Source organism: Paramisgurnus dabryanus, chromosome 9 (genome assembly GCF_030506205.2).
Source record: "Paramisgurnus dabryanus chromosome 9, PD_genome_1.1, whole genome shotgun sequence".
Classification (NCBI taxonomy): domain Eukaryota; kingdom Metazoa; phylum Chordata; class Actinopteri; order Cypriniformes; family Cobitidae; genus Paramisgurnus; species Paramisgurnus dabryanus.
The window spans coordinates 28,773,215-28,798,041 of record NC_133345.1 but is presented as its reverse complement, the minus strand read 5'-3'; the positions used below and the strand labels follow the sequence as shown (position 1 = coordinate 28,798,041).

Below are 24,827 nucleotides of genomic sequence, written 5' to 3'. Positions count from 1 at the left end.
CTCAAAGCCTGAAGCCTTGCTGAGCAAATAGGAAAAATCTCAGTCCACGGATCGGACTGGAAAAGATGACCTAACCTTGGCCCTATGACATCATCATGGCACTTTCACAGTGTATGACCTTTCATAAAAATAGACTGCCATGAGATGTCAAATATTTCCCAGTAAGATGTACTGTAGGTCAAACTAATAAACATACCATCATCGCTGGTGTGGGTCTCCGTTCCTCCATCCTGATCAACTTCTTCCAAAACTCCATGGTCACTGTATGGACTCTCACTGCAAGGACAACATTTCAATAGGAAAAGTCATGAGAATAAGAGTAATGGGTGCACACCATAATCTTAATATTTTTTTAAACTTTCTAAATAAATAAAAAGCAATTACAGAATATTCCATTATATATATATATATATATATAAAAACAAAAATTTAAATATGTACAACATTTAGACCCGATGCACATCTAGTCACAACCATAGTAAAACTTTGCATTGAGCAAAAGTACAGAGGCTCTCATTAGTATTCAGAGAAGCTATGAAGGGTGATTGGAATTCTGACAGTGGCACAGCGTGGTTACGGAGACTGGCACTAATGCCCTTCACATCCTTGCATTATCCTTGCAAGCCGTTTTGAACAGAGTACTGCCGCCCCCTCACTCCTCAAAGGGGAAAATATGAGTACTCACTGGTTTTAAAGACTGTTTATGCTTGTATGTAAGTAATATCTGAATCCCTTAATTACAAATACTTGCAATGGCAGGTGTTTTGCTTGAGTTTGGTGGATGAGTTGTGCGAGTTGGACTGCTCTCTGAGACAACAAAATCACCAGCCAACACACACACACAGACAGCTGTGGAGCTGGTGGAAAATGTCTTTATCCATTCTCCTTTAAGACATAAGCACTTGTAAGCCTAATAACACAGATTATTAAGATAGTTTCAGTCTGTCTCACCTAGCTGATGCAGATCTTTAACGCCTCTGCCGTCCAAAAAATCATCTAAAGAGCTTACAGATGAAACCTCATCATTCAACATAATTCATTTGCTTCAATGGTTCGTCCAAAACATTGCAGAAACAGCTGGGCCTGCTAGACTACAGATCTCAGTACACATATGTGTGATATTCAGTGTGTAAAACACAATTTTGTCATGACAAATGCAACACTAAACGATCTGGTCAGTTAAAAAGAGCAGTTAACCAAAATTTTAAATGTTGTCATTATTTAATCATCTTCATGTAGTTTCAAGCCATGTATGACTACTTGGTTTCCTATTAGACGAACATGCGTTAATGCATTTAGCATATCCTTTTATCCAAAAAATTGTGGACTCTCATATAACGTGACATTATTCAATTTGTATTCAATATTTTGTTGGTTCAATGTGCCAATCTTGTTTTATATTCCTCTGATGTGACTTTTTGATTGAGCACCTATTTTAAGTTAGTGCACGTGGTCCAGACTCACCAGTAGTCTCCACCCGCCATACATTTCTCATACAATGGGCCGGCAAGCTCCTTTGAGTCCGGAAAGATGGTCTCGTGGTGGATGATGATTGTTTTGATGACCTCGTTGACATGGGCCTGACAGGAGACCTGGTCCTGAGTGTCTGGGGTGGGCATGAGGGTGGGGCCAAAGCAGATGGCCAAATTATAGGGGTCCATCATATTTTCATCACTGTACTGCGACAGACTGTAGGACACAAAAACAATCGAGATGTTAGGCAGAAGCACCGCATGAGGAAAAATTGACATAATTTAAAGGGTGTATGCGCATACGCATTTATCCTAAGTGTTATTATTTATTAGCTAGTGTATTAACATGATGTATATTTATATTCTGGCAGTCACAGTGGCCACATTTTATATCTGAATGTCAAACTGGATTAACATTCAGAGCAAGACGTTCGATTAACTAGACTTAATAGATGTAGCTGAACACAGACAATGAGGTAGATAATTGTTAGCATTGATTCCTTTTGTTGTGCAATGAATAGGAAAAACTCCTCAGTTGTGTCGGGTGATAACAGTTTGTAAAACTTTAGTTTAACAAATCACGGTTAATGTCTTTACTTACATCTGACAGAACATCCAGGCTTGAAAATTGACAGGTTATGTAACTGTATCTTTTATAAATAACGCAGTATGATTATAATTTCATTCATTTTTAAAGCTCTGAGCGTCTAGGAGGGTGTAGTACATTAGACTTACTGGTTGAGAAAGGCGAACAGATATCGCATGACCACAAGAACTGATCTGGGTACAGTCAGGATCAGCTTACGAATATACAGAGCTCTGTCATACAGGTTATCTATTCCTAAAGAAAGAGAAAGAAAAACAAAACAAACATATAATTTCATAAAAATAATCTTTACGGTTAATCTTGCCTCACAACTATAAAATATTTGCATTAAGCTTCAATCTAATCTATCATAGACACTGTTAATGATCATTACATGCCTCATTAGGTTTCATGTGATCATGCACATAAAAAAATATTACAGATCAGCGACATTTATGTTTGCACGTGTTGATAATGATGGGGTCACATTTTACTCATGTCCCACTATGGCATTCAGAAATGATTATACAGGGCTGCTGTCATCTGCGCCACTTAGCTAGCAGCCGTGGCTATCTAATGTCACGTCTCTATGTGAACGTGCTAATTCACTGATAAACTCATCACTGCACTCTATTCATAGATTTGCAAGGATGAACTTATTATGTAAAGGGACAAAAACATTACAATAGACTGGCAAGAGTCAGATCTGCTGAATATATGTGATGTACAAGCATGCTCACATTGATAATGAATAAATCAATGGGGTCACCAATTTGCTGTACTGTTGATTCCCAGCAAAGATATTGGATTGAGCACTCCTATTACTCAGAATACAGGACATTGTAAAGCCCAATATGGCCGCTCTGGTGTTGGAAGCTCCGCCTTTCAGTTTAAAGAACCATCATCAATCACTCAACATTGCTGGATAGCCAATGGTCGCTTATGTCGCCTCAATTCACCAACTTATAACTGCAAACTGCTCTCGACTTTAAATTGCATTGTGTAAATGCATAACAGAGATAACCTATATATAGGAATGTGTATTTGTCCCCCAATTTGCTCCTTGATGAGAGTTTTAAGGCATTAGGCCTAACAGACACATTTAATAAATGCTCTTTCGAAAGAGTGATTACAAAACGAGGCGAATGGCTTGTGTTTATTTAAATGAAATCAGTGGGTGTGTCTGGTCTAAATGAAGCTGATTAACAGAGCATTAAATAAGGCAAAGTCTCTAAACTAATCAACTCCTCTTTTAGAGATTAAAGCTTAATCCAGACAACTGGCATCCCACATGGCTGTGTAAACAGTCCTGCTGTCTTTCTTCTGCAAATCAACAGAATATTCAAAGGGAATCCTTTTCCTTCTTGAATTATATCACATCTTGGCTGTCTGCATCTGTTTGCAGTAGTGAGCTTTCGTAATAGTGTACTAACATTCCCTTTACATGGAAGTCGCGTCATGTTTTTACAGTAGCCCTAAATGGACAAACTGCTCTATAGAGCACGTTTAGTCACTACAGTACATCGTCTCAGACTAAAACATGTTTGTCCTGTGGCTGACATATGAGTTTTAAAATTAAGGAGTGAGCAAAACACCATTATAGATCACTCAGTACATGACTGGATTACTGCACATTAATAAAAAGCAACAAAGGGCATGAAACCACTTTCCCAAATATAATTCTATACGTTTTTAACCAAAGTGACTATCTAAAGGTCATTTAACTTTTTGACTTAAGCACAAGATTAAATTTCTAGTTCTTTGACGTCATCTGGGACCCATGATGGTTTAGCATTTATGCTAAAATTTGACATGGTTTTTAACCACCCTCAAACGTGGTTAAAGCCTTCCGATCACAAACCGCTTTGAGGCGTTTCACATCAGTATTTAGGGCAGTTCACCTCTGATCTGATTCCTTGACCTGCATCTTAACACCAGGTGTAAATGGGTCTCAGAGCAGTGCACATATACTGTATATAACGTATATATAAATTTGCATGAGATAAAGAACAGAACAAGTGACATGGAGAGATAGGGAAATTAGAGCGAGAACGTGTGGTATGTCGGGGTGAGTCGTGTGTAAACGTAAACAGCAGGCAATCTCCATCAGTCACACACTATGAAGTGTCAGTTATCCGGCACACAGGCACAGGGCCGAATGTGGATGTGGTATGCATGCACACACACACACACACGCCTTGACATTCCTCTCCCTGTACAGACAAACAAGCCCCACCAAACCCACACATGCCTGCATATGTGATTTCTGGGGTAACGTGGTTAGCAGGGGATACCATGTATGACAAAAACCTATTTGACCATGTTTTTTAAAAAGGTCATTATGCATATTTTATTTTGCGTTTATATTTAGTTCGCATTTATGGCTGCCTTTTATATATTTGCCTATTTATACTCGATACACGAGAACTGGTAATTGGCCTTTCACTTTTTTTGTTTTAAATAATGTATTGCATTTTTTATTACTTTAAAACATTGAATTGCATTGCTTTGCATTGCATTACAAACACATGCAGATCATGCATGTTAGTAAATTGCAGAAATATAAAAGATTGAATTTTTCTGAAAATGACTAAACTATTACAAAATAATTTCATTTTAAGTTTTGCACTCATGTGTAGAAACATCATCATATTGATATCTGTAAAAAAAAAGCCTAAATTCTTCTTCAATGGGACTGAAAACTACAACCTAATAACATAACTCGTCTGGGTAATATACTAATGCCGCAATAGCTAGCCTGTCTGGAACAGAGCAGATATTAAATCACAACACTGTGTGACACTTACATTACATGCGAACAGCCCCTACATTAATAGGATTTCGTTTCTCTCTCCCTGTCTTGTCCTCGAACATGAGGACATTGAGACAAACAGAGCCAGTTCCAGCTGCCTTGGAGGTCAACACACCACTGATCTTCTGGCCGTCCCTTAATGTGATGCCCAGCTGATGCCAGACCAACAACCACTGGCAGAACCCGTTTAATCTCCTTATCCGTTTACATCCCATATAAATATATCTCCCAAGGTTTTTTTCCCTCCTAGGACTTTTTTCCCTCCTAGGCTTAAAAAAAGTCAGGAGGTTGTTCTCCTAGGGGATTTTTCAACCCCGGGGGGACTAACTTAGCACCCTCTTCTATACGTTACATTGTTAATATGCTCGCCTGTAAAGATTATTCATAGCCGCTGTATTTTGCTACTTTTGATGTCTGTAGATTTTTCTGTTTTCCCCCTGCTTCTATTAATGTAAAGCTGTTTTGAAACAATTACCAATTTGTGAAAAGCGCTATATAAATACAATTGAATTGAACATCTGCGTGGTCTGCATTATAACACTTCCATATTCATAATGATATATAATTATAGTTTTTGTATTTTGTGTTCTTGATTAAAGATAACCAGCACATTGATCCCGGAGGCGCATCAGAACCGACCCCCAAAATCCATCAGAACACAGCTCCAGCTTCATGTACTCATACAGCATTCATTCAGTGCAACATTACCATACTGTGACAGTGATAATGCACACTTTCTGAACTAGTTATAAACTGAAACAAAGTTGCATTCATGACTGTTTAAGGGCCAAGTGAATCTCCGATGCGTCATGCTGTCGTGAAACACACACTGCGCTGTAATGTATCCATCACTGTTAGCCCGAGGCGATGTATGTCTCGTTCCCAAACTAAAGAAAGTCACTGTGCCACTGTTGGAGGCAAATGACTGAGATCTTTCTATCCGAGAGCACTCGATCATAGTTCAAAGCACTGTGAATTCACACTGAGAATCAATGAGAGATTTACAGCTGCAGGTCAGTAGGCATTCAATCACGGCACGCATCGGTTCACAGATACTCGCTGGCAAACAAACAGACATTTATCCATGCACTCACAAATGTTACAAAAAATGGAGGCACTTACTGACACAGGATATGAGATCACTGAATCGCTCCTTAGGAAACAGAGGGTTCTCCAAACCTCGAAAGTAGAGTTTAAGAACCCCCGCCACAGAGTTTATGTCATGATTATTCTCCTCGTCCGTCAAAGGGTCGTTACCTAAGGGATAAATCGTGTGATTTTAAGCATCACAGGTTGATATCCATTGTTTGGAAAAACAGGAAATCTCCTATAAAAGTTCACTAATGTTACATGAACATAGCAATGTTTTGAAAGTCCCAAAATGTACACTTTCAGGGAGTTAACCTATGACTGTCAGCGTTATAACATTTTTCCAATGTCAAGAAAGGTAGTGTACTTAAATCATGTCAATTTAAGTTTATGGCTAACATGACTCATTCTGCCGACATTATTATTCCAAACCGAGAGCAATTTCAGAGAAACGGTGTTTCAGAAACTCCACATGACCATTTTTACACGCACCTCTCTCAAATGAGTTCTTGATATCGTTGACTTCAAGCTGAGATCCAGGCACTCTGAATATGCCTTGATGCTGGAGACCTAATAGAAAGAGAGATTCAAATGTAAGAGATTCAGAAGTAACATTCAAAAGTACGATGTATCCCAGCATCCATTTTTGGAAAGAAAGGCTGGTCAATAGTGCTGGTGTCAAACTTAAAAGTTGATCTGTGTGCTTTAAAAAACTTGCTTTTTCTAATTACAGACAATGAATGAAGGAAAGAGACCGCAATCGACTTTTACAAAAAAATCCGTTAGTCTGGATTAGCTTTTAATAGAAAGCTTGTCTAAGGGTCAGAACAGATTAATTAAAAACTTCTCTACTGTACAATTCCAGTAAGACAGCCACACAGACAACTTTGCATACTACACAATAGTGCTGCCACAGTTTACACAGACATTGAATATGACTTCTTTGGACTTAACATCCTTTGACACTGGCTGGAAAACACATCATCTAAAAGCACTGAACCGAAAAAAGTACTGAAGCAAGTCTCTGCATGGCTTAAAAACAACACAAAGCATCACCTGCTCAGACTCTGCTGGACTTGGATCAGCCCCAAACTGAGGATAACAAAACTGTGAAGGCTAAACTTGCATTACTATTCAAAAGCTTAAGGTAACTTTACCAAAATGTTTTTTTTCCATAGCATTAAAACCTTAAAAATGTAATAAATAGCATTCAAAAATAAGTTATGTGGAAAAAAAAAAAGGTAACACTTTATTTAAAGGGGTGTTCATAAGACTAAAATGACACATTTATAATCATGACATGACACGTGTGAGATTTTATGTACATTTATGACAACTGTCATTAAGTGTCATTTGTTCAATTATGTAATTTTTTAATGCAAAGATGACATTGTTTGAATTGTCTTTGTTATGACAACTTGACATTAACCAATACATCATAACTTGTCATAAATCTGTCATAAACATGACATAGCAGAATAATTATCTTTAAGAAAACTTAAGAATTATAACTTTAAAAATCTACCTAGCGGTATTGTTAACATTACATTAAACTGTCATTTAAATGTCATTAAGTGTTAATACTATGTCAAATAATTTTAAATACCTTAACACAATGCAAGAGACACGTCAAAATATTATACTTAATTTTATGTATGAGCACAATACATAAAAAACTGGCAACTAACAGAACTTGTTCTTACTTACAAAGAGGGTTCTAAAATTTTCTGACATAGAAGAAAAAACTAACAAAACATTTAATCAATTTAATTTAATGTAATTAACTGCTTTTTCAGCTATATGGACCCAACGCTGCATGGCTTAACCAATTATTGTACTGTTTTTATTAAATTTAAGGCAAATTAGTCTCCAAATGCCATAAAATATAATTTTATAAATTGCAATTATTATTATTATTATTGAATGATTGATTTTATTTATTAACCACTTACCTGTCACTCCACCCTTTTGAGTGGGGGGGTGAAAAGTTGATGTGTAGCTTCAAATTAATATAACTTTGGCATTTTTTGGTCTAAAAGACTAATCTTGGTCTTGTTTTAAAGAAGACAATGTAAGGTTTTTCACTGATGTTTCTGGATGTGAAAATATTTAACAGAAAAATTGTTATAGCAGTTTAAATTTATTATAATAATTAAAAATAATGCAATAACATATTAATTTGATAAATAAAATTATAAAAATGAAAATGTTTCACAAAAGTAATAATGTAAACATGAGGCCATATGTCTCAAGCAGTTGTGATCCAAATTTTAAGTTAAAATCACAAAAAATGAGGTTTGTGTAACACTTTTAGTGGTTTTACCAACAACGGCCACTAGATGTCAACGGTTTGCTGCATTCTCTTGTCACAAATTGATGAAATACTGTCACTGCATTATTATAACTGCTAAAACGTTTTGAAATATGAAAACTACATTCTTAGAGCTTTCCAATGATATATAGTTTGTCAACATTTTTGAAGATTTATAATATGATATTAGAATTATGAATATATAAAATTAATATGCATTCCTATGGGGGGTGGGGTCATGTATCTAAAAACTGTCACTACATTATGTCTATCATCAGATGACCTTGAAATATAAAAACTACATTCTGAGAGCTTTCCAGTGATATATAGTTTATCAAGATTTTTTAGGTTTACAGTAGGGGTTTAGTGCTAGACATATGTAAAAACAAATTGGGCCTACATGTTGGCCTGTGACCTTTACGAAATTGACTCTCACTACGTCATTTCTTTCCAAAAATTTTGATGAAATATGAAAACTACACTCTAAGAGCTTTCCAAAGATATATAGTTTGTCAAGATTTTTTAGGTTTAGAACAGGGTATTAGTGCTATACATATGTAAAAACAAATTGGGTCCACCTGTGGCCCGTGACATTTTAGAAACTGACTTTGACTACGTCAAAATTTTCCAAAAATTGTGATGAAATATGAAAACTACTCTCTTAGAGCTTTCCAAAGATACATAGTTTGTCAAGATTTTTAGGTTTAGGATAGGGTATTAGTGTTATAAATATGTAAAAACAATGTGGGCCCGGTTGAGGGCCCGTGACCTTTTAGAAAATGACTCACACTATGTCAACATTTTTCCAAAATGATGATGACAAATGAAAACTACACTTTTAGAGCTTTCCATTGATATACAGTTTGTCATGATTGGATAAGAATTAATATGCAAAACACTGAAGTAATTGTAGGCATCCCACCGGTGGGACAATGCCATTTAGCAGTACATAAATGTTTTGAGGCGCACTCTCTTTAAAATTGAATCAATTACTCTCCCTACATAATTTATTTTATAAAACACTGCTGAAATATGTATTCTAGAGGCTTAGACCTTTCCAAAAATATATAGTTTGTCATGATTCAATAAACATTTACATCCAAAATATTGAAGTAAACCTAGGTGTTCCTCTACAGGAACAGTAAACACATGGAGGAAACTTAAAAAAACATTATGAACTGAAGAATATTCATGATGTTGTTATAAAACTATTTGACAGAGTATTAACACTTAATGACATTTTAATGACAAATTCAGTTTGTATCATTGGTAAAAAGTTATGGTTAGTTATGTTGTCTTGGTAATGTCAAGTTTTCATGACAAGTTATGATGTATTGGTTAATGTCAAGTTGTCATAACAAAGACATCTCAAACAATGTCATCTTTGCATTAAAATGACATAATTAAACAAATGACACTTAATGACAGTTGTCATAAATGTGCATAAAATCTCCTTCATGTTCATAGCACGTGTCATGTCATAATTTTGAATGTGTCATGTTAGTTTTATAAACACCCCTTCAAGTAAAGCGTTGTTCAAAATATAATCTCAATTAAATAAAATTATAATTACACTAAATACACTTTATTGAAAAAAATATTTTTGACATGGAGCCAATAATGAAAAAAGCAACCTACAAGTTATAAATGTTTGAACAGTAACAGATATAGTTTATATGAATTAATGAAAAGGCCTTCACAACAAAAGCATAACAATTAACTTTCTCTTTGGGTTATTCTGATGTTATAATGCCAATGCGTTCACCTTTTCTGTGGAATTATGGGTAGTTTATGGTAAGTTGCAAGGCAATTACTTCATAACTTACCATATAGGTTGATGAATCGAATACAGCTCTCAACAACCCGTGGTATTGCTTGTCCAGAGTCCTTAAAAAAAGGTGAATATGAGCACAAAATCAGGATACGGGCTAAACATCAAACAATAATATTGTACCACACCCCACATATCAGAGATGAAAGAGACATCCTTCATAGCAAACTAATAGTAATCCTGTCTTAACCAAAGCCATTAATGAAAAAATTATGATAATTTATTTCTTTGTTTGAAAAAAACCACCACAGTTTTTCAATATTTTACTTTTTTCTTCCCTCAACTTAGAAGAATTAATACATAATCTTTGTACAGTGTGTGAATGTGTTATCTTAAAAAATCGCCACATTTTATTTTGTGCCACCATACTTACTCCTGTAACTACTCATGTTACAGTCTTTAAACAGGGAAGTGCTTGGTGGCTTCTAAATTCATCCCTGTTTGGATCCTAAGGAAACAATGGGGCTAGGCTAAATGCTAACACATTCACAACGCGCTGTACAAAAATTAAGTGCATGCATCGAAAAAAGATAAGGATGTATTAATTTGTCTAAGTTGAGGTAAGACCATAGTAAAATATTGAAAAATGGTGGTGTTTTCCTTTAACATGGATCTTGAATATGAATACGCCACATGCCAAAAATGGGAAAACAAATGCTGGCTATTGTTTAACACTGATTCTGTACATGACTGAAATGCTTTGGTTAATCCAGCTATGTGAATCCAGTGTTCACATGATGCCTGTCGTTTGCAGTGCTTTATCTTACAAGCTTTTAAAAGTACCATTATCTGCTTTTAACCAAGGGAACGTGCCAAGCCTGAACTCGATATAGTGCCAGAAACAGAGGCGATTCTACAGGAGCTATATTTCACAATGCAATATGATGCATACAAGATGAATCTATAGCAGAATAAAAGATTTTGTTTACATCATATATGTTTGTGAACTGTGTATAATAATTATGTATATATAAATATGCACACATGCATGTATACATTTAAGAAAGAATATATATATATATATATATATATATATATATATATATATATATATATATATATATATATATATATATATATATATATATATATATATATATATATATTCTAAGCATTTATATTCATATATAATATAAATGATACATAAATATACAAATGTATATACACATGTAAACATTTCTTAAATATATACATGCATGTGTGTGCATTTATCTATACAAAGTTATTTTACACAGTTTACACACATATATGATGTAAACAAAAACTTTTATTCTGCTATAGATTCATCACGATAAATTAACAGTTTTCCTTTCCATTCATTTTTTACACATTAATTTTAGTTTATTACAAAGTGATAACCTTAAAGGAATTATTTTGAGTTATAACCTAAATTTCTTTTATAGAAATTATATTTCTTTTAATTATGTCTGTGTGATGCCCTCTGAATTGCCACAACATGCTACATAAATAAATGTGGCCCCATTATATACATTCAATATAAATTATGTGACCATGGACCACAAAATCAGTCATAAAGGTCAATTTTGAAATCATCAAGCTGAAAAAATAAATTTCCATTGATGTATGGTTTGTTAGGATAGGATATATTTGGCTAAGATACAACAAATTGAAAATCTGGAATCTGAGGGTGCAAAAAAATCTAAATATTGAGAAAATCGCCTTTAAAGTTGCCCAAATGAAGTCCTACCAATAATTACGTATTACTAACGATAAATTACTAACAATTTTGTATATATTTATTGTAGGAAATTAACTAAATATCTTTATTGAACATGAACTTTACTTTACATCCTAATGATTTTTGGCACAAACTTTTTTTATAATTTTGACCCATACAATGTATTTTTGTGGTCCAGGACACATATTTGTGTTTATACATGTTCAGCCCGATTCTTGACAATCTCTGAAGGTAATTTGGTATAGGCAGCCAAGAAGAATGATCTCTCATCTCTGACATGCAAACTTCAAATTCCCACGGGCCATGGAAATGGACAAAGATTGTTGTTGGTTGGACTACAGGAAGCTAAGACAGACATGCATCAATAAGCCAACCAGAACCAAGTGTTTCTGTACCTGATGTCTTGCGTGAGAGTTTCTTCGTCCGCGGCTATAAGAAGAGGACAGCAGAACATGAGAGAAAACACAGAGCCAGATGATGAGAATGCAGGAAAAGAGACAAAGGCCATTTCCCAGTTATTTGATCCCAGCAATGAAAGCCACCAACAACAGCCTATAACATTATGATTAGTCGACAAAAAACATCAATAGCTCCAGCATCATAAAGAGAAAGGAAGGGGGTGCTGATAACATATTGCATCCTAGTCCTATAACTTTCTTTACCACACACAGACAGGTCATTATAAAGCTGCATCCGTAACTTCTTTCTGGGTAAAAATAAACCAAATTCAGTTATTAAAGGTGCATTGTGTAACTTATTACAGAAATGCAATATAATATATTTTAGGTGAACTGTCCCTCTAAGAGGCTTTTCCAGCTGCCTGAAAGTAACTTTGTGAATGTAGAAGCCTGTAGCTTACTTCTCACATTCATCTTATATTTTGCACACACACTCCCCCCGTTTCTGCTCTGTTAAAAGACATTTCCCAGCCAGTTACCCAATGATCAGTCAAATAGAAGCAAGCAGCTGTGGATCATTATGACTTCGAGCGGTGGTATTCAATGAAGGTAGCACAGCACCCGAAGCTAAGTACCTTAACAAATGACTCCAAATTGCCATTAAATAGCTTAACATTAAATACAGAGCGTGGCCTGGGCCTCTGAGTGCCAAATGGTTTAGGAGGAAGGCTTGGAGGCCTATGAAGAGATATTAACACTTTTAATCGTAAACGATTGAGAGTATACTGTAACTCTATACTATAAAGCAGTTTTTTTTTCAATGACCTGACTTAAAGAGAGACTCCACATTTTTCAAAAAAATATTTTTTTCCAGCTTGATTTTTACTTTTGGAATACATTCAGCCGATCTCTGGGTCTGGCGGGACCACTTTTAGCATAGCTTAGCATAATTCATTGAATCGGATTAGACCATTAGCATCGCGTTCAAAAATGACCAAAGGGTTTGGTTAATTTTCCTATTTACAACTTGACTCTTCTGTAGTTACATTGTTGGGATTTTCTAGGCCGATATGGTTAGGAACTATACTCTCATTTTGGCATAATAATCAAGAACTTTGCTGCTGTACCATGGCTGCAGCAGGCGCAATGATATTACGCAGGGCCAAAAAATAGTCCCCTTGGTAACTTTCAATAGTGGGGACTATTTTCTGGCACTGCTTAATATCATAAAAGTGGTACCGCCAGACCCGGAGATCGGCTGAATGAATTTCAAAATGGTAAAACTCAATTGTTTAACTCTAGCCTATTAAAAAAAAAGGTGGAGTGTCCCTTTATAAATCTTCATAGATACTTCCTGTGTAAAATATGTGCTTTAAAATGTAATAGATTTTGTCCAAAATCCAATGTTTCACCAAATCTAAATTAATGCAAATTTGTACATTCCTAGGGAAAACCTTTTGAATTGCTTACAAATGTTACTACTAAGAAGAAGTCAATTATAAAGTGTCCGACAGGTGCAAAGGATCGTGGGTAGGAGTCCTGGGGAACAGTCATTGCTTCAATGTAATCTCTTTAACTTTCTGGCCAAGGCTTTTTCCATTTTGGCAATAAATGATATTTATCTATATTAGTTAAATGTAGCACTATTGAAAGAGCGATGATAATTATTGATAAGAATAGGAATGAAAGAAGACTGATTATACCTTGTGGTTGCATACTCAGGCCGGTACCCTGCAAGAGAGAGAGAGAGAAAGAGAGACAAGAGAGAGATAGAGAGAGGGGGGAGTGAATGGGGAGTTCCTGGGAAGGTTTTTGTTTATGCTTGGTAAAGCATATGCAGCAAGCCATCTGTCCAGAATTGGGGTCGGTTGCACCAGGGTGTAAGACCTACATCGGACTTATCTGACTTTGTAAAAAAAATATTTACGCCTTTTGCACCATCTGAAACTACAACCAGGCGCAGCTACGGTCAGCATAGACGATGAGACGGCATTCGTATTACTATGGTTACAAACTCCATCCTCTCACAGTGTGCTCTTCAACAGGATGCGTGTGTCACATGCAGACCCACCAAACACAACCAGCATTAACTAAACTAAAGCTTTTCCTGTTTGCAAAAAAGGTGATAATTTGCTGATTAATTCTAACAAAGCTGTTAATAAGCTGTCGATCATTTAAATTTCCAAGTATAAGAATTTATTGGTGTGGTCTCTGACTCTGTCATGCATGAAAGCCCACTGCTCGCATATCCTGTGTGAATCTATTTTTGGCATAGGAACAAGTCAAAACTGTATACTTACACCTATCCTTGACTAGTCGTAAGATTTAGTCTCAGAAGTGTGCTATGCCGAGATGGTGCAACAGGTGTAAATTCAACGTAACGCACATTTTACATCCAGACTAGTCTTATGACTGCGTGGTACAACCGGCCCATGGATATTTACACACACCATTAAAACAAATGTCATCTACAGTACATAGCTAAAAAGTTTTACAAGTACCTGTTCAACTACACAAATATTTCATTCAAGTTAATCCAGCATGAAGACTACTGCCTACATTCTTTAAAAAAAAAACATGCGTGCATGATTTTAAAGCAGGCAACCCAGCTCCTGACAGCTTTGTCAGGCCCACACACAACTCAGCGCATCTTGACAGCGGAGTCTGCTGTGTTTGCACCAAAATACAGAAATGCCTCAGGCTCCAAAACATTGAGGTAAAATCTTTGCATCTTTGAGTCTAGTGAGAAGTGGTGAGATGCACGCTGATATTATGAAAACAGAAGTCAGATTTTCTTTAAATAAAAATATTTTCCTGCTAGTTTCAATTATATTTTTGATTAAAACTCCTAAAATGGCTGGTTTATTTTTGACCCATGTTGGGTAAATTTTGGACAGAACACACCGCTGGGTTAAAACTGACCCAGTGCTGGGTTGATTTAACCCAATTGCTTGGTTATTATAACCCATGGTTGGATAACAAAAAACCAACATCATTTGGGAACCCAACACTAGGTAATTTTTAACCAAGCATGTGTTTGTCCAATATTTAGTCAATATTTGGGTCAAAAATAACCTAGCTATTTTTAGAGTGTAAAGTATACAGTGGGCCCTGAAAAGTTGTACATTTACAATACATGTAAAAATGTATTAATGACACTGCATTTTGCCGAAATATTAAACCAACCGGCATCTGCAAAAATATCCTGTTTACAGTACAGTATAATCGACTGACCTTTAAGTTTAATGGATGTATAAACTTGTTTTTTTTTTAAGTTTTCTGTCACGTGTTTTACTTCAAAAAGTGTATATTCCTTTAAAATAAGTGACTTTGCATGATATTTTGCATGATTCACAGACAATCAAACATGTTTACATGTGTCCAAATTCTTTCTGGGCCCGCTGTATCTATCATTTATTTTATGTATGGAGTACAATGTGTTCACCCAACATTTACAGAGCACAGAAAAGCAAACAGTACCGTCCCCAAGAGTTCTCTTCAGTAGATCATGTTTTGCCTGGAGCTTAGTGATGAGATTGCTCCCCTCCAGATACTCGCGAAATTTCTGTGAAAAGTCAAGAGCGAGACCACCATGAGACTGGCTGAATTTGACAGCTGAGTGGTTCATAAGTCATTGGCTAAGCCCTAGGGACAAGACCGAGATGAAAACCCCTGTGGTGCAATGGATCAAAAATAAGCCTACTCTTAATTTTAATCCTTAAGCGTGACTTTTTTCCTTAATACTGGTAAAGAAATATTAATATGGCGATGTAACAGATTCAAAGATTTAATTAATAAATTCACCATGAAATAGAACTGCTCTGTCTCTTGTTGGTTGGCACGTCTCTTGGCGATGCTTGGCTTGCTGAGGTACGTCTCCGACACAGTGGACTTGACCGATTCAGTGGACCTGCTGTGATGGAAACACTCTGATACGTCATAGTCTTCGATAGTCACCATGTCCTGAATGGTAGTGAGAGTGGCTTCTGATGTCTTCTTGATCTGAAATGAGACAAGACCATGTTCAGCCAGTTTTTTCAACCATAAACCTAAATATGAGAAGGGAGTATTGTCAAGGTTAAGGGTTTGAACACACAAACTACAACATACATTTTGAATGCTTTCCAGGTGGTTTAGACAAAAGTGACAGCCCAAAGCATCACCTGGGATCCGAATATTTAACCTTGCTTCCAGATTAGATTTTTTAATCAAACAAAATATAACGTTTTACATGTGGAAGAATACAAGTTCATATGCACAATTTACAATTAGTATGACCTAAAAGGAAACACACGACTACAAAAACACACGAGGCACCTTAAGGAAAATACTTTGAGAAAATTCCTTCTGACCTTCACTGTCCGACATGTGCACTGTGACTGATAGCAGACCTTGAGCAAGACACGGGACCAAATAAATCAATTTACAGTGAGAGGAGTGGAGGATGACAGCAGGGAATGCCATCCATTTAAAAGTCTTGCAGATTAATTTCTAGTGCTATTCACTGTCAGTGTGAGACATACATGATCTGGGAATGTGGGGAAAGGTTTGCATATTTTGTGTGGAAATGTGGAAATGTTTATTTATGCATGAGTGTCTACATTATACATGCATATATACATACAGACACATCTAAAGCCACCTTCATTAAGTTTAATCAATGGATTTAATGTAATCAATTGACAGCTTACGGATGATTATATAACTTATATTGTAGGTATATTTGGTGTACAAAGTCATAATTTGTTCTGCTTTTTAAAAATTATTACATTTTTCAATATTTTAGTAATTTGTAGGGATGCACCAAAAAGGCCAAAGCCGAATAAAATTAAAAACTCCACCAAATACCAAACTTTTTTTTTCGTTTTCCTAATTATTTTGCCAATTTTCTCACCATTGCACAAGTTTTTTTTACTATATTTATTTCACATTATTTGCAGTCATTATAGGCCTTTTTACACCTAGTCACTTCTCTGATCAGATAGCTATAGATAGACTTGGAAAAAATTTACATTTGACCACATAAATGAGTCTTGGCTAAACGGATATTAATCCGATCTTCTATTCCCGCTCAAAATGCAAATAACCTATTCGTTACTCTGCCCCTTAAGAAACTTGCAACAATGCTTATAAAGCATTATATTTTGAGCAGCGGAAGCGTGCAGGGGCGGCAAGATTGCCAACAAATAGGTCTTAAAAAAAGCTTATTGTTAATAAACTTTTTTTCTCGTTTAATATAAGTGTGTTTGTCATTGTAGGACTTTACTGGTTCTAGGAAGTTTTTATTACATACTGCTAGGGCTGTGACGGTCATTATATAACCGTGAGACCGACGGTTATAGTTGAACACCGTCATTAGAACTCTATAACCGGCAAAACCGTGTTATTAACATATTTAAAAAACATTTTTATCATAAAGAATGTTTAAATAGTTATTAAAAACAGTTGTTAACAGTCTGTGTTATACGCCCCCTCACGTTCTCACGCAGTGAAAAATACAGAGCGGGGCAGACACTGAAAACGCGCTGACATACAGGACAGACCAGGTTACTTTTCAGTTACTTTTGAGGTTTAACAAATTAAACAAAGTCTTACCTTTCAAATCATCTCTTCCTTCTAGTTAATTTATAGCATCAAATAAACATGAATGACCATAAGAAGGATGTTGTTTTAACCGCGGAAAGGCGTCAGTACACTCCGCTTTTCAAGTTCAAATCCTCCCGTGCTAATCTACTAACTCTCCTGAAAGCACATTCACTGCTTGTCTTGCTGTTAATTTTAAATAAACGTAGAGTAAGTAGCTAATCAGTGTCTTGTTTATTCAAACGCCGGTTTACTTCGCAAGTGTGAGCACTGAACAGCGCGTACTGTATGTGGAGAGCGTTTGCCGCGCGTGGCCATTGTCGGCTGCGTTTGCAGCGCATACTTTGCAGTTTAATAACAGTATAAAAATCTCAAGTTCATATTACTTTACTTTACATGCATTTATGAGCAAAACCTCTTCAAGACGCTTTTTAATCCACATTCCAGTCCATGTAATGACAGATATAGACACAATTAAATCTATTTCTCTGAAGATTATCAAAATAGATGAGAGAGGATTCATTTATGCTGAGCAGAGAGTGACAGCGCAGTCTTCTGTTAACAGTGTGTGTTTTTTTTATATTTCATTGCTCTCTGTTAAATTGCTTAAAGTCATTAATGTTTAAAACACACTTGGCATCACATTCATGATTTTATGGTAAAATGACACTTTCGCGTCAATCCACAAGCATTTAAACGAGCAAAACGCCCCCCACAGACGGTTATGTTATGAACCGTCACATTTGACTCATGTCATAACCGTCATCACCAATTCTGAAACCGGCACACCCCTACATACTGCTGACGATTTTTGTCGATCTTTGACATGAGATGAAGAGCTAAAGTCTCATTCAGCAGACAAATACCCAGGATTGCCACCGCCGTGTCTTTCTCATACACTGCATGGTTCAGGCTGTCTTGGTTTTAAATGATAAATGAATCTTGTAGTGCTGTATGTTTTTGCATCTTTCTCTGACACTTTAAAATGCTTTCACCAAAATGTTTGCGGTTTGATTGCGTCATTAAACACCTCATTGTTCGGTAAAATTTATTCAGCCTTTTCACTTGTTTCGGTTGCCAAATATTTAGTGCATTCCTAGTAATTTGGTACTCATGGTTATGTGCGACAGGATATAACAACATCATATTTTCTGTCAAAAGTGTCTTACATAGCCGAAACTCACAATTTCCTGTTAATAAGAGTCAACTCTGTTACCAAAGTTAAGTAACAGTGTTGACAGATTGTAACAGGGCTGGCAGTCATATAAATAGTACTCTACCTCCTTGAGTAACAGAGTTTTGCGGTAACATAACTGACACTGACTGACTCAGACAACAGGAAATCATTTTTTTCAGCGAATACTGTACAATCACCATCTGATTTTACCATCTGAAAAATCTGAAAAATAACTTTGGACACCAAATGCACCTGCAGTTACAAAATCAAGAATGCTAAAATCCCGTGCAATAGCTCAGTGGCAGTGTGTGTACACCTGTTGACAGAGCAGCAAGACTCTCACGGTGACATAACAAAGCAATCTTCCCCTTAGGTTAAACAAAAACAGCCACAACCACAGACAAAATCACAGAGCATCATACAACACATGTGTCTCATTACAGAAACTGAGCTCATATATCACCGTCCACCAGGTCAGGCTGAATCATCTCTTTAATCAATGAAGGACAACATTTCAGTCAAAGGAAACCAGTAACCACACCTGACTATAATGCATGTCATCCTGGGTCTAGATCATTGTACCGTCTGTGACTCACCGGCCCATTGTGGGTATTGATACACAGAGCGAATCACAGGTTTAAGCTTGTCTCCTGTCTTTATTCTCTCTGCGGTTTGGTGAACTCTTTCACAGACGTTGCACCGTTTGTCGGATGTGGGCTGCTGGGAAAGTGAACCTTTGCTGTGCCATAACAAAAGCGGACAGGTTACGGTAAAGACAGTGAAGGTGGAAGGGGCATTTCTGTTTTAAATTCGTCAAAGAGGTCAAATAAAAGACTTTGAAAATAAAATGGATGATTGCAATACTGCTTAGGACAGGTGGTCCAAAACATTAACACTAAAGATTCAGTAAAAATACTAGTGCTGGGCAAAGATTAATCGCGATTAATCGCACACAAAATAAAAGTGATTTTTTGCATAATATATGAGTGTGTACTGTGTGTAATTATTATGTATATATAAATGCACACACATTCATGTATGGATTTAAGAAACGTTTACATGCGTATATATATTTATTTATATTTTATATATTCTATATGATATATTAATAAAAAGTATACATAAAAAATTGTTTTATTTATAAAAGATTAAGCGCGATTAATCGCATTCAAAATAAAAGTGATTTTTTGCATAATATATATGAGTGTGACTATGTGTAATTATTATGTATATATAAATGCACACACATTCATGTATGGATTTAAGAAACATTTACATGCGTAAATATATTTATTTATATTTTTATATATTCTATATGATATATTAATAAAAAAGTATACATACAATTTTTTTTTCTTTATAAAAGATTAATCGCGATTAATCACATACAAAATAAAAGTGATTTTTTGCATATTATATGAGTACATGTACTGTGTGTAATTATTATGTATATATAAATGCACACACATTCATGTATGGATTTAAGAAACACTTACATGCGTAAATATATTTATTTATATTTTTATATATTCTATATGATATTAATAAAAAAGTATACATCAAAATTGTTTTTATTTATAAAAGATTAATCGCGATTAATCACATACAAAATAAAAGTGATTTTTTGCATAATATATAAGTGTGACTATGTGTAATTATTATGTATATATAAATGCACACACATTCATGTATGGATTTAAGAAACATTTACATGCGTAAATATATTTATTTATATTTTTATATATTCTATATGATATATTAATAAAAAAGTATACATAAAATTTTTATTTATTTATAAAAGATTAATCGCGATTAATCGCATACAAAATAAAAGTGATTTTTTGCATATTATATGAGTACATGTACTGTGTGTAATTATTATGTATATATAAATGCACACACATTCATGTATGGATTTAAGAAACATTTACATGCGTATATATATTTAATGATATTTTTATATATTCTATATGATATATTAATAAAAAAAGTATACATAAAAAAAAATTTATTTATAAAAGATTAATCGCGATTAATCGCATACAAAATAAAAGTGATTTTTTGCATATTATATGAGTACATGTACAGTGTGTAATTATAATGTATATATAAATGCACACACATTCATGTATGGATTTAAGAAACATTTACATGCGTATATATATTTATTTATATTTTTATATATTCTATATGATATATTAATAAAAAAGTATACATAATTTTTTTTTATAAAAGATTAATCGCATACAAAATAAAAGTGATTTTTTTGCATAATATATGAGTGTGTACTGTGTGTAATTATTATGTATATATAAATGCACACACATTCATGTATGGATTTAAGAAACATTTACATGCGTATATATATTTATTTATATTTTTATATATTCTATATGTTATATTAATAAAAAAGTATACATAAAAAATTTTTTATTTATAAAAGATTGATCGTGATTAATCGCATACAAAATAAAAGTGATTTTTTGCATAATATATGAGTGTGACTGTGTGTAATTATTATTTATATATAAATGCACACACATTCATGTATGGATTTAAGAAACATTTACAAGCGGATATATATTTATTTATATTTTTTATATTCTATATGATATATTAATAAAAAAGTAAAAAGTATACATAAATAATTTTTTATTTATAAAAGATTAATCGCGATTAATCGCATACAAAATAAAAGTGATTTTTTTGCATAATATATGAGTGTGACTGTGTGTAATTATTATGTATATATAAATGCACACACATCCATGTATGGATTTAAGAAACATTTACGTGTGTATATATATGAATTTATATTTTTATATATTCTATATGATATATAAATAAAAAAGTATACATAATTGTTTTTTAAATGAATATTTCATATGTATGTGTGTGTGTGTGTGGTTAAATATACACAATAATTACACACAGTTCACACAGATATATTATGCAAAAAATAAAACTTTTATTTTGTATGCGATTAATCGCGATTAATCTTTGCCCAGCACTAAAAAATACACTAAAATTCAGCCTCTGTTGACGGTCACATTTTATAGAAAGTGTAGCAATATGATTAAATGTATCTTACTTGACGTCATTCAAGTCATTTTTCAGTAAAATGTCCTTGAAACTACACTTATTAAACCTAAGCAATAAAAAGGCTTAATAAAAATTAATTGATGTTATTGACCATGTGATCAGTTGGAGTACACAAACTAAAGAAACTACTCAGGATAATAAGTTGGCACTAAAAAGACGTTTTGGCACATCTATAGCACTTTGGCAATCAGTATTAGCATCAACAGAAGCCCAGACAATCAGCACAGAGGGTCTCCAGACGAACAGTGATTCACACAGCAGTTGGATCATGACATCGAAGTTTTTGATGTGCGTCCTGAGATTTATCTCTTGCAAAACAAGCAGACACTTCTTATAGAGAAACAGTTCCATGTCTTACTGCGGTTTTAGTGTAATGTGAACAGAATAACCATTGGATAATCAAAAAAGTGAGGTAAAAATAGGACAAAAAGAGAGCGAGAGAGCGCAAGAGAGAGATGTCAAAGAGAAAACGCTTGTCAATTCTACTTCTGTGAGCTCCGATCTTATTCCGATCTCTAAAGCAAACATTTTTTACATGATTCAATTATGAGCTCTGGAAGAGCAATGGAAATGGAGATGACAGCTGAATGATTGCAAAACAAAATGAAAGGATGAGACAGGATGTCTGAAATGACAGACTTATTCTTCCTTTGTGCGTTGCAAAGGTGTGTTTGAGGCCTGAGGGAAAGCCTGGCAGGATGAGTCTGTTGAAGGTTATTAGTGAAACAGATAAAGTATTCATCACTTCATCTCTTTTCATTTTAAGTCAAATGCAGTGAAGGTTTTAGGAAACGACTGTAACAAAACTTCAACTCTGAGTTTGTATGAACACTATGTTGTGAGGATTCTTAGACACCCTGATGTCACATGATGATTTAAAGCCAGCTGGAGAAACCAGGATGTGCCCTGAGCTCGTTTCCTTTTGCTGTGTACTTCATTTCCTTTCGTTATGGTCAACGGGTCCAAGCACCATGTTAAACTATGTACAGTATAAGTGACAAACCAGGCAAATTAAATATTGAAAATGTATTCATTTAGGACTTAGTTTGCAGCATTTCGACCTCGGCGCGCAGTTATATCATCGCTCCAGACTACTTCCCTTCTCGCTCAAACTTCCGTCAATATTACTGCGCCCCAAGTCGAAATGCTGCAAACTAAGTGCTCTTCCGACATACAATATAGTTTTATTTTGTGTCACCATACTTACTTGTGTTACTACTCATGTAACACAATTTAAATAGAGACAACATGGAAGTGTTTGGTGGCTTCTAAATTCATCCCTGTTTGGATCCTAAGGAATGAATGGGGCTAGGCTAAATGCTAACACCTTCATGACGCGCTGTACAAAGATTAAGTGCATACATTAGATTAGATAGGTATGTATTAATTTGTCTAAGTTGAGGTAAGAACATAGTAAAATATTGAAAAACGGTGGTGTTTTCCTTTAACTATAGACAACACTCACTAAATCTGTGTAAATGAAAGATATGCCATGAAATCCCATATTTTGTCGGTGCAGCTAAAAACACTCATCCTCTTCCCACTCCCCTCAAAAAAAACAAAAAAAAACAACAGAAAACGAATCACACATACAGTAATAAGATAACAGGAAGGAGATAAGAGATAGGGCAGATGTAAGACACTCGTTCATCTACGACAGACAAGATAATGCCAAGGAACGATGGCAGAATTCTCCATCTTCCTGACCAAGCGCTTTTTTATCCGGCATCCGCCCGAGCTTTCGGCTTACTGACTGATTAAAATGTTGCAGCCTTGAAGGAGGCACAGATAATAAAATGTGTAAAAGACAGACACGGTCTGAGAGATGGAAAAAGAGCTGGTGTTTTGGAGAGAAGCCTCCGTGTGCGTCACTGGGGTTATCTAGAGGACAACAAAATTCTGCAGGGAGGAAAAACTATTTCTTGTCCTTCGAAAACCTCTTTTACCATCAGCTCCTGCCAACTCAATTAGGCAAACACAGTGCAAAGCTGCCTCTCACTAATGCAACAGAAAGATATGGGATGGGATTCTTGGATTTGTCGAACTTATTAGATAAGATTTTCAAATTCAATTTGCAGCTCAATGTTGACAGCTGAAATGAACAAACTTATTTGTCTGTGGGTCAGTGTATGATGATATTGTTATTTAGCAGATGTTTTTTGTCCACAGTGCTCATTATTGAGTCTCATTATTTAAAAGTCAAGGCAAGGAAAATTTATTAATTTAGCACATTTCATACACCAAGGTTTTATAAAGTGGTTTCCACAGAAATTGACAATAGTATAGGTGAGAGGTCTGGGAAACCTCTTGGTACAACGGTTTACATTTACATATACATTTATGCATTCAGGGTTCCCACACCTTAGTTAACTTCAAATTCAAGGACTTTCCAGGTCCAATACCCTCAAATTTAAGGACTAAATGTGGGAACACATTTCAAGTGAGAGCAAGGTTACATCGTGTTACCTTTTAAGATACATTGTTACAGTTCCCTTTTAAGGGGAACTTGCGCTGCGTCACTGCGGTGACACTTTGGGGACGCCTCCAGGGGTAAGTGCGTCTGAATGTGTATATCAAATTCAACCAATGGTGAGGCTTAACGACAAAGACAGGGTGACGCGGGAGCCAGGAAGTATATCGCTATCTGAAATATTGCCAAAGACGGCATTACAGGGACACAGATAGTATTGCAAGGGAGACGCAGCATCTCGTTCCCTTCTCAGGGAACAACAGTTTAATACGTAACCCGAGATGTTTTCATATGTCA

The 24,827-nt window shown here is 35.1% G+C and overlaps 1 protein-coding gene across 6 annotated transcripts in view; it reads right to left on the bottom strand.

Annotated features, from left to right (window-relative positions):
- The window catches only part of srgap1a (SLIT-ROBO Rho GTPase activating protein 1a), a 104,995-nt gene that overhangs the window by 19,002 nt on the left and 61,166 nt on the right, over positions 1 to 24,827 (bottom strand). For 3 of the 6 annotated variants that reach the window (XM_065283480.2, XM_065283482.2, XM_065283485.2), the window contains exons 9-18: positions 16,003 to 16,200; positions 15,679 to 15,763; positions 13,902 to 13,929; positions 12,834 to 12,936; positions 10,097 to 10,157; positions 6,452 to 6,529; positions 5,993 to 6,127; positions 2,208 to 2,313; positions 1,465 to 1,689; positions 197 to 276 (exon numbers count right to left, since the gene is read on the bottom strand). In XM_065283480.2, coding sequence (XP_065139552.1) covers positions 197 to 276; positions 1,465 to 1,689; positions 2,208 to 2,313; positions 5,993 to 6,127; positions 6,452 to 6,529; positions 10,097 to 10,157; positions 12,834 to 12,936; positions 13,902 to 13,929; positions 15,679 to 15,763; positions 16,003 to 16,200 — 1,099 coding nt within the window. Of the gene's footprint in view, positions 1 to 196; positions 277 to 1,464; positions 1,690 to 2,207; positions 2,314 to 5,992; positions 6,128 to 6,451; positions 6,530 to 10,096; positions 10,158 to 12,195; positions 12,230 to 12,833; positions 12,937 to 13,901; positions 13,930 to 15,678; positions 15,764 to 16,002; positions 16,201 to 24,827 lie in introns of those variants that run through there. The other 3 variants (XM_065283483.2, XM_065283484.2, XM_065283486.2) reach the window with 2 other exon arrangements.